The 15,356-nt window shown below is 42.0% G+C and overlaps 1 protein-coding gene across 2 annotated transcripts in view; it reads right to left on the bottom strand.

Annotated features, from left to right (window-relative positions):
- Positions 1 to 15,356, bottom strand: part of LKRSDH (lysine ketoglutarate reductase/saccharopine dehydrogenase) — a 180,461-nt gene that overhangs the window by 96,661 nt on the left and 68,444 nt on the right. For both annotated transcript variants that reach the window (XM_071693242.1, XM_071693243.1), the window contains exon 7: positions 1,772 to 1,899. In XM_071693242.1, the coding sequence (XP_071549343.1) occupies positions 1,772 to 1,899 (128 nt within the window). The remainder of the gene's footprint in view (positions 1 to 1,771; positions 1,900 to 15,356) is intronic.

The raw sequence follows: 15,356 nt of genomic DNA, 5'->3' as shown, positions 1-15,356 counted from the left end.
TAGTTGTTGCTCACTGATGATACAGCGTTGGTGGCTGATTCGTGTGAGAAACTGCAGAAGCTGGCGACTGAGTTTGGTAAAGTGTGTGAAAAAAGAAAGCTGAGAGTAAATGTGAATAAGAGCAAGGTTATTAGGCGCAGTAGGGTTGAGGGACAAATCAATTGGGAGGTAAGTTTGAATGGAGAAAAACTGGAGGAAGTGAAGTGTTTTAGATATCTGGGAGTGGATTTGGCAGTGGATGGAACCATGGAAGCAGAAGTGAATCACAGGGTGGAGAAGGGGCAAAAGTTCTGGGAGCATTGAAGAATATGTGGAAGTCGAGAACATTATCTCGGAAAGCAAAAATGGGTATGTTTGAAGGAATAGTGGTTCCAACAATGTTATATGGCTGCGAGGCATGGGCTATAGATAAGAGTTGTGTGGAGAAGGGTGGATGTGCTGGAAATGAGATGTTTGAGGACAATATGTGGTGTGAGGTGGTTTGTTCGAATAAGTAATAATAGGGTAAGAGAGATGTGTGGTAATAAAAAGAGTGTGGTTGAGAGAGCAGAGGAAGGTGTTTTGAAATGGTTTGGTCACATGGAGAGAATGAGTGAGGAAAGATTGACCAAGAGGATATATGTGACAGAGGTGGAGGGAACAAGAAGTGGGAGACCAAATTGGAGGTGGAAAGATGGAGTGAAAAAGATTTAGAGTGATTGGGGCCTGAACATGCAGGAGGGTGAAAGGCGTGCAAGGAACAGAGTGAATTGGAACAATGTGGTATACCGGGGTCGACATGCTGTCAATGGATTGAGCCAGGGCATGTGAAGCGTCTGGGGTAAACCATGGAAAGTTCTGTGGGGCCTGGATGTGGAAAGGGAGCTGTGGTTTCGGTGCATTATTACATGACAGCTAGAGACTGAGTGTGAACGAATGTGGCCTTTGTTGTCTTTTCCTAGCGCTACCTCGAGCACATGAGAGGGGAGGGGGTTGTTATATTCATGTGTGGCGGGGTGGCGATGGGAATAGATAAAGGCAGACAGTATGAATTATGTACATGTGTATATATGTATATGTCTGTGTGTGCATATATATGTATATGTTGAGATGTATAGGTATGTATATTTGCGTGTGTGGACGTGTATGTATATACATGTGTATATGGGTGGGTTGGGTCATTCTTTTGTCTGTTTCCTAGTGCTACCTCGCTAACGTGGGAGACAGCAACAAAGCAAAATAAAAAAGATAGAAATAGAATATTCTTTTCTGGTGTCTTTAGATCAGGGATTTGTAGCTTTAAAGTGGCATATGTGGTAAATGGATTTTGCTCTTATGCAAAAGAAAGATTTTAGCCTACCGAGTGAATTGTGTGGTTTGGTGTAGCTAGTCAGCCTAGCCATGATATGGGCTGGCAGTGAGACCAATTGACTGCTTTGCTGGTTTGTTCCTATACCTTTTATACCATTTTCTTGGTCTGTGTTATGCTCTATTACTGTTTTTGTACTCTGAAATATACAATACACTTTCTACATCTGTACAAGAGTTTAATTACATAAACTTCATATGGTGGAAATTCTTGGTCCCATTCTCATGATTTACCGCAAGACCACTATAACCAGAACCAAGATTCTAACCCCTAAAATATACGGGGCAACCCCTACATTTTGTATAATAAATTGGTCATAAAGCTTGAACCTGCACATGAGTATATGTGGACGGTGCACAACCATCAATTTCTAAGTAAAGTACAACCTTTATTCTACATTTTCTAGATTGCCATCAGACCCACCTTATGAGCAAAGACAGAGATGTACCTCTCAGGGTGTTCCTCATATTCGACTGCATCATATTTACCACCATCTTTCCTAACAAGGTGGTCACGGCGACTGACCTCACAACAGTAGATTTTATTCATGGCTGCAAACACAAACAAGATCATTTATGACTCACCAAGTATGACCAAATCTGAACAAATCTAGGAAAACTAATGTAAAAAATGAAAGCTTGGATATAGAGTATGTAAAGAAACACCATTTATGTAATTCAGCAAATGGTTTATAAAATAAGTTGTCTCACCAAAATATCTTTATGATTCTCATCTTTAAACCAGAGAACAACCCCAGTGAAATAATCTCACCATGTACGACTTAAGATTTTGCATGACAACACAATTACAGTGACATACAAATTTCACATTTTTGCATTACTGGATCATTATAAAAGAGATAAAAACAGGCATGTTTGAAATTATATCAGTCCCAATAATATCATAAAGATGCAAGGCATGGGCTGTGCTGAGGAGGGTGGATGTATTGGAAATTAAATGTCTGAGGACAATATGTGGTGTGAGATGGTCTTATCAAGTAAGTATGGTAAAGGTAAGAGAGAGGTGTGGTTATAAAAGAAGTGTGATTGAAAGAGTTGAAGAGGGTGTGCAAAGTGGTCTGGACATATGGGTTGAATGAATAAGTTGACAAAGAGTACATATGTCAAAAGTGGAGGGAACAAGAAGGGGAAGACCAAATTGGAGATGGCAGTTTTATCATCATTATCATACTTTTTCACTGTCTCCTGTGTTAGCGAGGTGGTGCAAGTAAAAAGATGAAAGAATGACCCAACCCATCCACATACACATGTATACACATAAACGCCCACACACGCACATATACATACCTATACATTTCAACGTGTACATACATATACATACACAGATATATATACATATATACATATGTACATATTCATACATGCTGCTTTCATCCATTCTCACCGCCACCCCGCCACACATGAAATGGCACACTGTCAGAAGTACAGATCTCAGAGATATGGCACTGGAAATATTTTTTTGTACACATCAAAGCACGTAAAACATTCAGTTTCATTTCCAAACTAAAGCTCCTCTTCTTGGCCTTTGCACCACTTTACTCTTTATCACTAAATGTACATTTGAAATTCACTTTGGCTGGGATGGACAACTGTAAAAGCTATATCAGGGCAAAAAACTGTGGGACACTAGTTGTATCTAAACAACCTAACAAGAGTGAATTTACAAAACCACTTACTGAATGGTGGCAAGCACACAAGCAGCACTGTGGGCCTGGTACATCAGATATGCCAAGTTAATAAATGTATGACTCAGGATTATATGAGGCAACAGTGTTAAACATGATCAGGAAGTATGTATCTTATCCAAATCAGTTTCCTAATATCTCAACTTTTTTCAAAGGAAACTACTTTAAGTAAAAAACAAAGTACAATGCTATGTGGGGAGTGCTTGTATCAACTCCTTCCTACTTTATTATCATACTCATATCCACATTGTACTCTAAATGTACCAGTCCAGCATCCAATCCTTCACTTTACAGGTCACTTCTCAAGAATACAAAAACATAATGGCTCTCGTCTTTCATTAGAATTCAATATACCTCTCTTATAACTAGTTATGGGGACTCTATTGCCATGGCCACCCCATGGGGGTGTTTCAGAAGGGAAGATGCATCAGAAATATAGATAGATATAACTCCTTACCTACTTACATTATAAAATCATCTCATCTGACTGTATTTACTCTTTCATTGCACCCAGCCAGATCTGGGGTAAGCCTCAGTACTTTGCACCAAGCTATATTTGTGGCTGTATGTAATACACTATGCTGAGCCAAATTTGTGACTTTAAATCTCTGTGCCCTCATCTGAATTCCCAGCTGATGTCTGGTTCTAAATCTTATCCGCTGAAGTCACTAGAAATTTAAAAGCTGAGCAGGAAAAAATATCACAAGTCTGAGTAACCCATAAGCCATCTAAAAGCATGTATGTATGTCTGCATGATTTATCCACCTTCCTCTGCACAACCTACCTATAGCAAATGCCTCGCATCCATTCCACGACATGTAGGGAAAATGTGGGCAGGCTCTATCTCCTCCCCATCCCCAGGGATTATATCTATTTATGTTTATTTATCATAATTGATTGCCGTTTCCCATGTCAGCGAGGTAGCGCCAGAAAACAAAAGAATGGGAGGATGCATATTCTTGTGTGGCGGGGTGGTGACGGGAATGGATGAAGGCAGCAAGAATGAATATGTACATGTGTATATATTTATTTGTCTGTGAATGTATATGTATGTATACGCTGAAATGTATATGTATGTGTGTGTGTATGTATGTATGTATGTATGTATGTATGTATGTATGTATGTATGTATGTATGTATGTATGTATATGTGCATGCATGTGCATTTACGTATATACATGTGTACGTGGGTGGGTTGGGCCATTCCTCATCTGTTTTCTGGCACTACCTCACTGATGCAGGAGATGGCGATTAAGTATAATATAAATGAATATCTATATTTCTTCATTATACCTTGTTGCTGTCTCCCGGATTAGTGGGGTAGCGCAAGGAAACAGACGAAAGAATGGCCCAACCCACCAACATACACATGGATATACATACATGTCCACACATGCACATATACAATGTTTTTGACTTCCACCCTTTTTCAAGGCTCCCAAAATTTTCGCCCCCCCCCACCCTATGACCCATTTCCCGCTTCCAGGGTTTTCCTCCCTGCCGATCCACTCCCAGATATCAAAAAACATTTTATTTCCCTCCATTTTTTTCCCCAATTCAAACTCACCCCCCTTGACTTGCCCCTAAACCCCTACTGTCCCAATAACCTTGTTTATTCACATTTACTTTTAATTTTCTTTTTTCCACACACTTTCCCAAAAACCCCGTCCCCAGCTTCTGCAGTTTCTCACTAAAATCCGCCCCCAGCGCTGTATCATCACGAACAACAACTGTCACTTCCCAACTCTCTCACCCCCAAACAGACTTCTACTTGCCCCTTTTTCCCAAAACCTTGCTTTTACCCCCCTAACAACCCCACCCATAAACAAATTAAAAAACCTGGAGACATAAACCCCCCCTGCCGAAAACCCTACTTTTCACTAGAACCAATCACTTTCCTCTCTTCCTACACGTACAATCCCTTAATCCTGATAAAAATTTTTCACTGTTTTTAAACAACTTGCCCCCCACCCCATATATTCTTAATCCCTTCCACAGAGCATCTCTATAAAACTTATCATATCCCCTTCTCCAGATCCATAAATGCTACATACAAACCCAAATTTGCTTTTCTAAGTATTTTCAATACATTCTTAAAAGCAAACCCCTGACCCACACATCCTTACCACTTCTGAAACCACACTGTTTTCCCCCAATCTGAGGCTTTTGTACATCCCTTCCCCCTCTAAATTCAATACCCTCCCATATAATTTACCAGGAATACTCAAAAAAACTTAAAACCTCTGAAATTTGAGCACTCACTCTTATCCCCTTTGCCTTTGTACAATGGCCCCTAGGGAAACCGCTTCCCCCCAATCCTCAGGCACCTCACCAGGAGTATACATCCATTAAATAACCTTACCAACCAGTAAACCAATCCCGTACCCCCTTTTTTAAAAAAATTCCCACTGCAATACCATCCAAACCTGCTGCCTTGCCGGCTTTCATCTTCCCCAAAGCTTTTACTACCTCTTCTCTGTTTACCAAATATTTTCCCTAACCCTTCATTTTTACACCACCCCGACCCCAAAAAACCCCATATCTGCCCCTCTGTCATCAGGGCAGATTCAACAAACCTTCAAAATGCTCATTCCAAACTCCTTCTTACATCACCATACTTGTTATCACCTCCCCATTTTACGCCCTTCACTGAAGTTCCCATTTGCTCCCTTGTCTTTTGCACCCTATTTACCCCCCTTCCCGAAAATCTTTTTTTTTCCCTAAAATTTTCTGATAGTCTCTCACCCCCCAAATCTCATTTGCCCTTTTTTTTTACCTCTTGCACCTTTCTCTTGACCTCCTGTCTCTTTCTTTTATACTTCTCCCCCTCAATTGCCTTTTTTCCCCGCAAAAATGTCCAAATGCTCTCTTTTCTTTCCTAATTTCCCCTTACTTCTTCTTCCCCCCCACACCCCTTTTTTTTAAACCCGCCCACCTCCCCTTTCTCCCTGCCCCAAAGCCTTTTTGCGCAACCCAAATGACTAAAAAATTTCCCAATTCCTCCCCCAAATTCCTTTCTTCCCCTTTTTCCAAAACCCTTTTTTCCCCCTTTTTAACAACCCCTCCTAAACCTTTAAAAAACCCGGGCTCCTTCCCCCGGCCCCCTTACTCTCACCACCTTCTTCACCCCAACATTCACTCTTCTTTTCTGAAAACCCATACTAATCTTCACCTTAGCCTCCACAAGATAATGATCAGACATCCCTCCAGTTGCACCTCTCAGCACATTAACATCCAAAAGTCTCTCTTTTCGCACGCCTGTCAATTAACACGTAATCCAATAACGTCTCTGGCCATCTCTCCTACTTACATAAGTATACTTATGTATATCTCGCTTTTTAAACCAGGTATTCCCAATCATCAGTCCTTTTTCAGCACATAAATATACAAGCTCTTCACCATTTCCATATATATATATATATTTGCTCAGAGAGCAAAAATGGGTATGTTTGAAGGAATAGTGGTTCCAACAATGTTGTATGGTTGCGAGGCATGGGCTATGGATAGAGTTGTGCACAGGAGGGTGGATGTGCTTGAAATGAGATGTTTGAGGACAATATGTGGTGTGAGGTGGTTTGATCGAGTAAGTAACGTAAGGGTAAGAGAGATGTGTGGAAATAAAAAGAGCGTGGTTGAGAGAGCAGAAGAGGGTGTTTTGAAATCATTTGGTCACATGGAGAGAATGAGTGAGGAAAGATTGACCAAGAGGATATATGTGTCAGAGGTGGAGGGAACGAGGAGAAGTGGGAGACCAAACTGGAGGTGGAATGATGGAGTGAAAAAGATTTTGAGTGATCAGGGCCTGAACATGCAGGAGGGTGAAAGGCATGCAAGGAATAGAGTGAATTGGATCGATGTGGTATACCGGGGTTGACGTGCTGTCAGTGGATTGAATCAAGGCATGTGAAGCGTCTGGGGTAAACCATGGAAAGTTCTGTGGGGCCTGGATGTGGAAAGGGAGCTGTGGTTTCGGTGCATTATTACATGACAGCTTGAGACTGAGTGCGAACGAATGGGGCCTTGTTGTCTTTTCCTAGCGCTACCTCGCAAACGCGGGAGACAGCGGCAAAAAAAAAAAAAACAAAAAAAAAAAAAATATATATATATATAATATATATATATATATTTTTTTTTTTTTTATACTTTGTCGCTGTCTCCCGCGTTTGCGAGGTAGCGCAAGGAAACAGACGAAAAAAATGGCCCAACCCACCTCATACACATGTATATACATACACATCCACACACGCAAATATACATACCTACACAGCTTTCCATGGTTCACCCCAGACGCTTCACATGCCCTGATTCAATCCACTGACAGCACGTCAACCCCTGTATACCACATCGCTCCAATTCACTCTATTCCTTGCCCTCCTTTCACCCTCCTGCATGTTCAGGCCCCGATCACACAAAATCTTTTTCACTCCATCTTTCCACCTCCAATTTGGTCTCCCACTTCTCCTCGTTCCCTCCACCTCCGACACATATATCCTCTTGGTCAATCTTTCCTCACTCATTCTCTCCATGTGCCCAAACCATTTCAAAAACACCCTCTTCTGCTCTCTCAACCACGCTCTTTTTATTTCCACACATCTCTCTTACCCTTACGTTACTTACTCGATCAAACCACCTCACACCACACATTGTCCTCAAACATCTCATTTCCAGCACATCCATCCTCCTGCGCACAACCAATCCATAGCCCACGCCTCGCAACCATACAACATTGTTGAACCACTATTCCTTCAAACATACCCATTTTTGCTTTCCGAGATAATGTTCTTGACTTCCACACATTTTTCAAGGCTCCCAAAATTTTCGCCCCCTCCCCACCCTATGATCCACTTCCGCTTCCATGGTTCCATCCACTGCCAGATCCACTCCCAGATATCTAAAACACTTCACTTCCTCCAGTTTTTCTCCATTCAAACTCACCTCCCAATTGACTTGACCCTCAACCCTACTGTACCTAATAACCTTGCTCTTATTCACATTTACTCTCAACTTTCTTCTTTCACACACTTTACCAAACTCAGTCACCAGCTTCTGCAGTTTCTCACATGAATCCGCCACCAGCGCTGTATCATCAGCGAACAACAACTGACTCACTTCCCAAGCTCTCTCATCCCCAACAGACTTCATACTTGCCCCTCTTTCCAAAACTCTTGCATTCACCTCCCTAACAACCCCATCCATAAACAAATTAAACAACCATGGAGACATCACTCACCCATGCCGCAAACCTACATTCACTGAGAACCAATCACTTTCCTCTCTTCCTACACGTACAAGTGCCTTACATCCTGATACAAACTTTTCACTGCTTCTAACAACTTGCCTCCCACACCATATATTCTTAATACCTTCCACAGAGCATCTCTATCAACTCTATCATATGCCTTCTCCAGATCCATAAATGCTACATACAAATCCATTTGCTTTTCTAAGTATTTCTCACATACATTCTTCAAAGCAAACACCTGATCCACACATCCTCTACCACTTCTGAAACCACACTGCTCTTCCCCAATCTGATGCTCTGTACATGCCTTCACCCTCTCAATCAATACCCTCCCATATAATTTACCAGGAATACTCAACAAACTTATACCTCTGTAATTTGAGCACTCACTCTTATCCCCTTTGCCTTTGTACAATGGCACTATGGCAACACGCATTCCGCCCAATCCTCAGGCACCTCACCATGAGTCATACATACATTAAATAACCTTACCAACCAGTCAACAATACAGTCACCCCCTTTTTTAATAAATTCCACTGCAATACCATCCAAACCTGCTGCCTTGCCGGCTTTCATCTTCCGCAAAGCTTTTACTACCTCTTCTCTGTTTACCAAATCATTTTCCCTAACCCTCTCACTTTGCACACCACCTCGACCCAAACACCCTATATCTGCCACTCTGTCATCAGACAGATTCAACAAACCTTCAAAATGCTCATTCCATCTCCTTCTCACATCACCACTACTTGTTATCACCTCCCCATTTTACGCCCTTCACTGAAGTTCCCATTTGCTCCCTTGTCTTACGCACCCTATTTACCTCCTTCCAGAACATCTTTTTATTCTCCCTAAAATTTACTGATAGTCTCTCACCCCAACTCTCATTTGCCCTTTTTTTTCACCTCTTGCACCTTTCTCTTGACCTCCTGTCTCTTTCTTTTATACTTCTCCCACTCAATTGCATTTTTTCCCTGCAAAAATCGTCCAAATGCTCTCTCTTCTCTTTCACTAATACTCTTACTTCTTCATCCCACCACTCACTACCCTTTCTAAACAGCCCACCTCCCACTCTTCTCATGCCACAAGCATCTTTTGCGCAATCCATCACTGATTCCCTAAATACATCCCATTCCTCCCCCACTCCCTTACTTCCATTGTTCTCACCTTTTTCCATTCTGTACACAGTCTCTCCTGATACTTCTTCACACAGGTCTCCTTCCCAAGCTCACTTACTCTCACCACCTTCTTCACCCCAACATTCACTCTTCTTTTCTGAAAACCCATACTAATCTTCACCTTAGCCTCCACAAGATAATGATCAGACATCCCTCCAGTTGCACCTCTCAGCACATTAACATCCAAAAGTCTCTCTTTTCGCACGCCTGTCAATTAACACGTAATCCAATAACGTCTCGCCATCTCTCCTACTTACATAAGTATACTTATGTATATCTCGCTTTTTAAACCAGGTATTCCCAATCATCAGTCCTTTTTCAGCACATAAATATACAAGCTCTTCACCATTTCCATATATATATATATAATATATATATATATAATATATATATATATAATATATATATATATATTATATATTATATATATATATTTTTCATACCTGATCACCACTTTCCGGATTAACAAAGTAGTGCCAGAACAGACAAAGAAAGGTTATATCTGCTCACATCCCCTTCTCTAGCTGTCCATGTGTAATGCAACAACACTACAGCACCCTATCCACAACCAGACCCCACAGACCTTCCCATGGTTTATTCTAGACACTTCACATACCCTGGTGCTGCTCACAGTATAAACATTTTATTCCAATTCACTCAATCTTATGCATGCATTTCAACCTCCTATATTTTCAGGTCCTGATCACTCAAAAATCTTTTTCACTCCATCTTTCCACCTCCAATTTGGTCTCCCACTTCTCCTCGTTCCCTCCACCTCCGACACATATATCCTCTTGGTCAATCTTTCCTCACTCATTCTCTCCATGTGCCCAAACCATTTCAAAAACACCCTCTTCTGCTCTCTCAACCACGCTCTTTTTATTTCCACACATCTCTCTTACCCTTACGTTACTTACTCGATCAAACCACCTCACACCACACATTGTCCTCAAACATCTCATTTCCAGCACATCCATCCTCCTGTGCAGAACGCTATCCATAGCCCACGCCTCGCAACCATACAACATTGTTGGAACTACTATTCCTTCAAACATACCATTTTTGCTTTCCGAGATAATGTTCTTGACTTCCACACATTTTTCAAGGCTCCCAAAATTTTCGCCCCCTCCCCACCCTATGATCCACTTCCGCTTCCATGGTTCCATCCACTGCCAGATCCACTCCCAGATATCTAAAAACACTTTACTTCCTCCAGTTTTTCTCCATTCAAACTTACCTCCCAATTGACTTGACCCTCAACCCTACTGTACCTAATAACCTTGCTCTTATTCACATTTACTCTCAACTTTCTTCTTTCACACACTTTACCAAACTCAGTCACCAGCTTCTGCAGTTTCTCACATGAATCCGCCACCAGCGCTGTATCATCAGCGAACAACAACTGACTCACTTCCCAAGCTCTCTCATCCCCAACAGACTTCATACTTGCCCCTCTTTCCAAAACTCTTGCATTCACCTCCCTAACAACCCCATCCATAAACAAATTAAACAACCATGGAGACATCACTCACCCATGCCGCAAACCTACATTCACTGAGAACCAATCACTTTCCTCTCTTCCTACACGTACAAGTGCCTTACATCCTGATACAAACTTTTCACTGCTTCTAACAACTTGCCTCCCACACCATATATTCTTACTACCTTCCACAGAGCATCTCTATCAACTCTATAATATGCCTTCTCTAGATCCATAAATGCTACATTCAAATCCATTTGCTTTTCTAAGTATTTCTCACATACATTCTTCAAAGCAAACACCTGATCCACACATCCTCTACCACTTCTGGTGAGAGTAAGTGAGCTTGGGAAGGAGACTTGTGTGAGGAAGTACCAGGAAGACTGAGTACAGAATGGAAAAAGGTGAGAAACATGGGAAGTAAGGGGAGTGGGGGAGGGGGAAAATGGGATGTATTTAGGGAATCAGTGATGGATTGCGCAAAAGATGCTTGTGGCATGAGAAGAGTGGGAGGTGGGTTGATTAGAAAGGGTAGTGAGTGGTGGGATGAAGAAGTAAGAGTATTAGTGAAAGAGAAGAGAGAGGCAATTGGACGATTTTTGCAGGGAAAAAATGCAATTGAGTGGGAGATGTATAAAAGAAAGAGACAGGAGGTCAAGAGAAAGGTGCAAGAGGTGAAAAAAAGGGCAAATGAGAGATGGGGTGAGAGAGTATCATTAAATTTTAGGGAGAATAAAAAGATGTTCTGGAAGGAGGTAAATAAAGTGCGTAAGACAAGGGAGCAAATGGGAACTTCAGTGAAGGGCGCAAATGGGGAGGTGATAACAAGTAGTGGTGATGTGAGAAGGAGATGGAGTGAGTATTTTGAAGGTTTGTTGAATGTGTTTGATGATAGAGTGGCAGATATAGGGTGTTTTGGTCGAGGTGGTGTGCAAAGTGAGAGGGTTGGAAAATGATTTGGTAAACAGAGAAGAGGTAGTAAAAGCTCTGTGGAAGATGAAAGCCAGCAAGGCAGCGGGTTTGGATGGTATTGCAGTGGAATTTATTAAAAAAGGGGGTGACTGTATTGTTGACTGGGTGGTAAGGTTATTTAATGTATGTATGATTCATGGTGAGGTGCCTGAGGATTGGCGGAATGCGTGCATAGTGCCATTGTACAAAGGCAAAGGGGACAAAGGTGAGTGCTCAAATTACAGAGGTATAAGTTTGTTGAGTATTCCTGGGAAATTATATGGGAGGATATTGATTGAGAGGGTGAAGGCATGTACAGAGCATCAGATTGGGGAAGAGCAGTGTGGTTTCAGAAGTGGTAGAGGATGTATGGATCAGGTGTTTGCTTTGAAGAATGTATGTGAGAAATACTTAGAAAAGCAAATGGATTTGTATGTAGCATTTATGGATCTGGAGAAGGCATATGATAGAGTTGATAGAGATGCTCTGTGGAAGGTATTAAGAATATATGGTGTGGGAGGCAAGTTGTTAGAAGCAGTGAAAAGTTTTTATCGAGGATGTAAGGCATGTGTACGTGTAGGAAGAGAGGAAAGTGATTGGTTCTCAGTGAATGTAGGTTTGCGGCAGGGGTGTGTGATGTCTCCATGGTTGTTTAATTTGTTTATGGATGGGGTTGTTAGGGAGGTGAATGCAAGAGTTTTGGAAAGAGGGGCAAGTATGAAGTCTGTTGGGGATGAGAGAGCTTGGGAAGTGAGGCAGTTGTTGTTCGCTGATGATACAGCGCTGGTGGCTGATTCATGTGAGAAACTGCAGAAGCTGGTGACTGAGTTTGGTAAAGTGTGTGAAAGAGTAAAGTTAAGTTAAGAGTTAAGAGTAAATGTGAAGAGTTAAGAGTTAAGAGTAAATGTGAATAAGAGCAAGGTTATTAGGCACAGTAGGGTTGAGGGTCAAGTCAATTGGGAGGTGAGTTTGAATGGAGAAAAACTGGAGGAAGTGAAGTGTTTTAGATATCTGGGAGTGGATTTGGCAGTGGGTGGAACCATGGAAGAGGAAGTGAATCATAGGGTGGGGGAGGGGCAAAAGTTCTGGGAGCATTGAAGAATGTGTGGAAGTCGAGAACATTATCTCGGAAAGCAAAAATGGATTTGTATGTAGCATTTATGGATCTGGAGAGGGCATATGATAGAGTTGATAGAGATGCTCTGTGGAAGGTATTAAGAATATATGGTGTGGAGGCAAGTTGTTAGAAGCAGTGAAAAGTTTTTATCGAGGATTTAAGGGGTTGTGTAAAGGGGGAAGAGAAGGGAAAATGATTGGTTTCAGTGGAAAGTTGGTTTGCGGGCCAGGGGTGTGTTTTATGTCTTTCCTTTGGGTTTTTTAATTTGTTTAGGATGGGGGTTTTTTGGGAGGTAAAAGCAAGGTTTTGGAAAAGGGGGAAATATGAAGTTGTTGGGGATGAGAGAAACTTGGGAAGTGAGTCAGTTGTTGTTCCGGTTTTATACAGGCTGGTTTGGCTGATTCTGTGGCGGGGAAAAAATGGTGGGCCCGAGTTTGGAAAAAATGGTGAAAAAAAGGGAAAATTTTAAAAGTTAAAAGTGAATAAGAGCAAATTATTAGGTACAGTAGGGTTGGGGCAAGGCAATTGGGAGGTAAATTTGAAGGGAGAAAAAAAGGGGGAAGTGAAGTGTTTTAGAAAATCTGGGGTGGATTTGGGAGTGGGTGGAACCATGGAAGGGAAGTGGAAACAAGGGGGGGGAGGGGGGGAAAATTCCCCGGGGCCTTGAAGAAAAGTGTGGGGAAATCGAGAAATTATCCCCGGAAAGCAAAAAATGGCCCTTTATGTTTGAAGGAATAGTGGTTCCAACAATGTTTTATGGTTGCGAGGCCTGGGCTATGGATAGAGTTGTGGTGGAGGAGGGGATGTGCTTGGGAAAAGAGATGTTTGGGACTACGGGGGGGGTGTGAGGTGGTTTGATCGAGGGGGTAAAGTAAGGGTAAAAAGATGTGTGGAAATAAAAAAGAGCGTGGTTGAAAAGAGCAGAAGGGGTGTTTTGAAATGGTTTGGGCACATGGAGAGGAAAGAGTGAGGAAAGATTGACCAAAAGGATATATGTTTTCGGGGGTTTTGGAAAGGGAACAAAGGGGAAGTGGGAGACCAAATTTGGGGGTGGAAGATGGAGTGAAAAAAAATTTTTGAGTGATCGGGGCCCTGAAAATGCAGGAGGGTGAAAGGGCAGGGAAGGAAAAGAGTGAATTGGGGAAACCCCATGTGGTATACCGGGGTTGACGTTTCTGTCAGTGGTTGAACCCAAGGGATTTGAAGCTCTGGGGTAAACCATGGAAAACTGTGGGGTATGTAAAGGGGTGTGGTTTTTTTGCTTTTTACATGGTTGGTGATGGAAGTTGGGGCCTTTTTGTCTTTTTGGTTTCCTTGGGGGGGGGGCCCTCGGGAAAAAAACGCGAGAAAAACAGGAAAAAGGGGGATAATAATTATATATATAATATTTTCTTTTTTTAAATTTTTATTTTTATAACTTTTTTTTTATTTTTTTTTTTATGTAAAAAAAAAAAAAACCCCCCCCCCAAAATATTTTTATTTATTATTTATTTTTTTTTTTTTTTTTTTTTACTTTGTGCTTTTCTCCCGGGGTTTGCGAGGTTAAACGCAAGGAAAAAGACGAAAGAAATGGCCCAACCCCCCCCATACACATGTACATTTCAACGTCCAACCAAAAAAACGCAAATATACTACCTACACGCTTTCCATGGTTTACCCCGACGCCTTCACATGCCTTGATTCAATCCCTGCAGACGTCCCAAACCCCTGTATACCACATCGCTCCAATTCACTCTATTCCTTGCCCTCCTTTCACCCTCCTGCATGTTCAGGCCCCGATCACACAAAATCCTTTTCACTCCATCTTTCCACCTCCAATTTGGTCTCCCTCTTCTCCTCGTTCCCTCCACCTCCGACACTTTTATCCTCTTGGTCAATCTTTCCTCACTCATTCTCTCCATGTGCCCAAACCATTTCAAAACACCCTCTTCTGCTCTCTCAACCACGCTCTTTTTATTTCCACACATCTCTCTTACCCTTACGTTACTTACTCGATCAAACCACCTCACACCACACATTGTCCTCAAACATCTCATTTCCAGCACATCCATCCTCCTGCGCACAACTCTATCCATAGCCCACGCCTCGCAACCATACAACATTGTTGGAACTACTATTCCTTCAAACATACCCATTTTTGCTTTCCGGGATAATGTTCTCGACTTCCACACATTTTTCAAGGCTCCCAAAATTTTCGCCCCCTCCCCCACCCTATGATCCACTTCTGCTTCCATGGTGCCATCCGCTGACAGATCCACTCCCAGATATCTAAAACACTTCACTTCCTCCAGTTTTTCTCCATTCAAACTCACCTCCCAATTGACTTGACCCTCAACCC

The sequence above is a fragment of the Panulirus ornatus genome, chromosome 55 (genome assembly GCF_036320965.1).
Source record: "Panulirus ornatus isolate Po-2019 chromosome 55, ASM3632096v1, whole genome shotgun sequence".
Classification (NCBI taxonomy): domain Eukaryota; kingdom Metazoa; phylum Arthropoda; class Malacostraca; order Decapoda; family Palinuridae; genus Panulirus; species Panulirus ornatus.
This window is presented reverse-complemented; position numbering and strand designations above follow the sequence as displayed.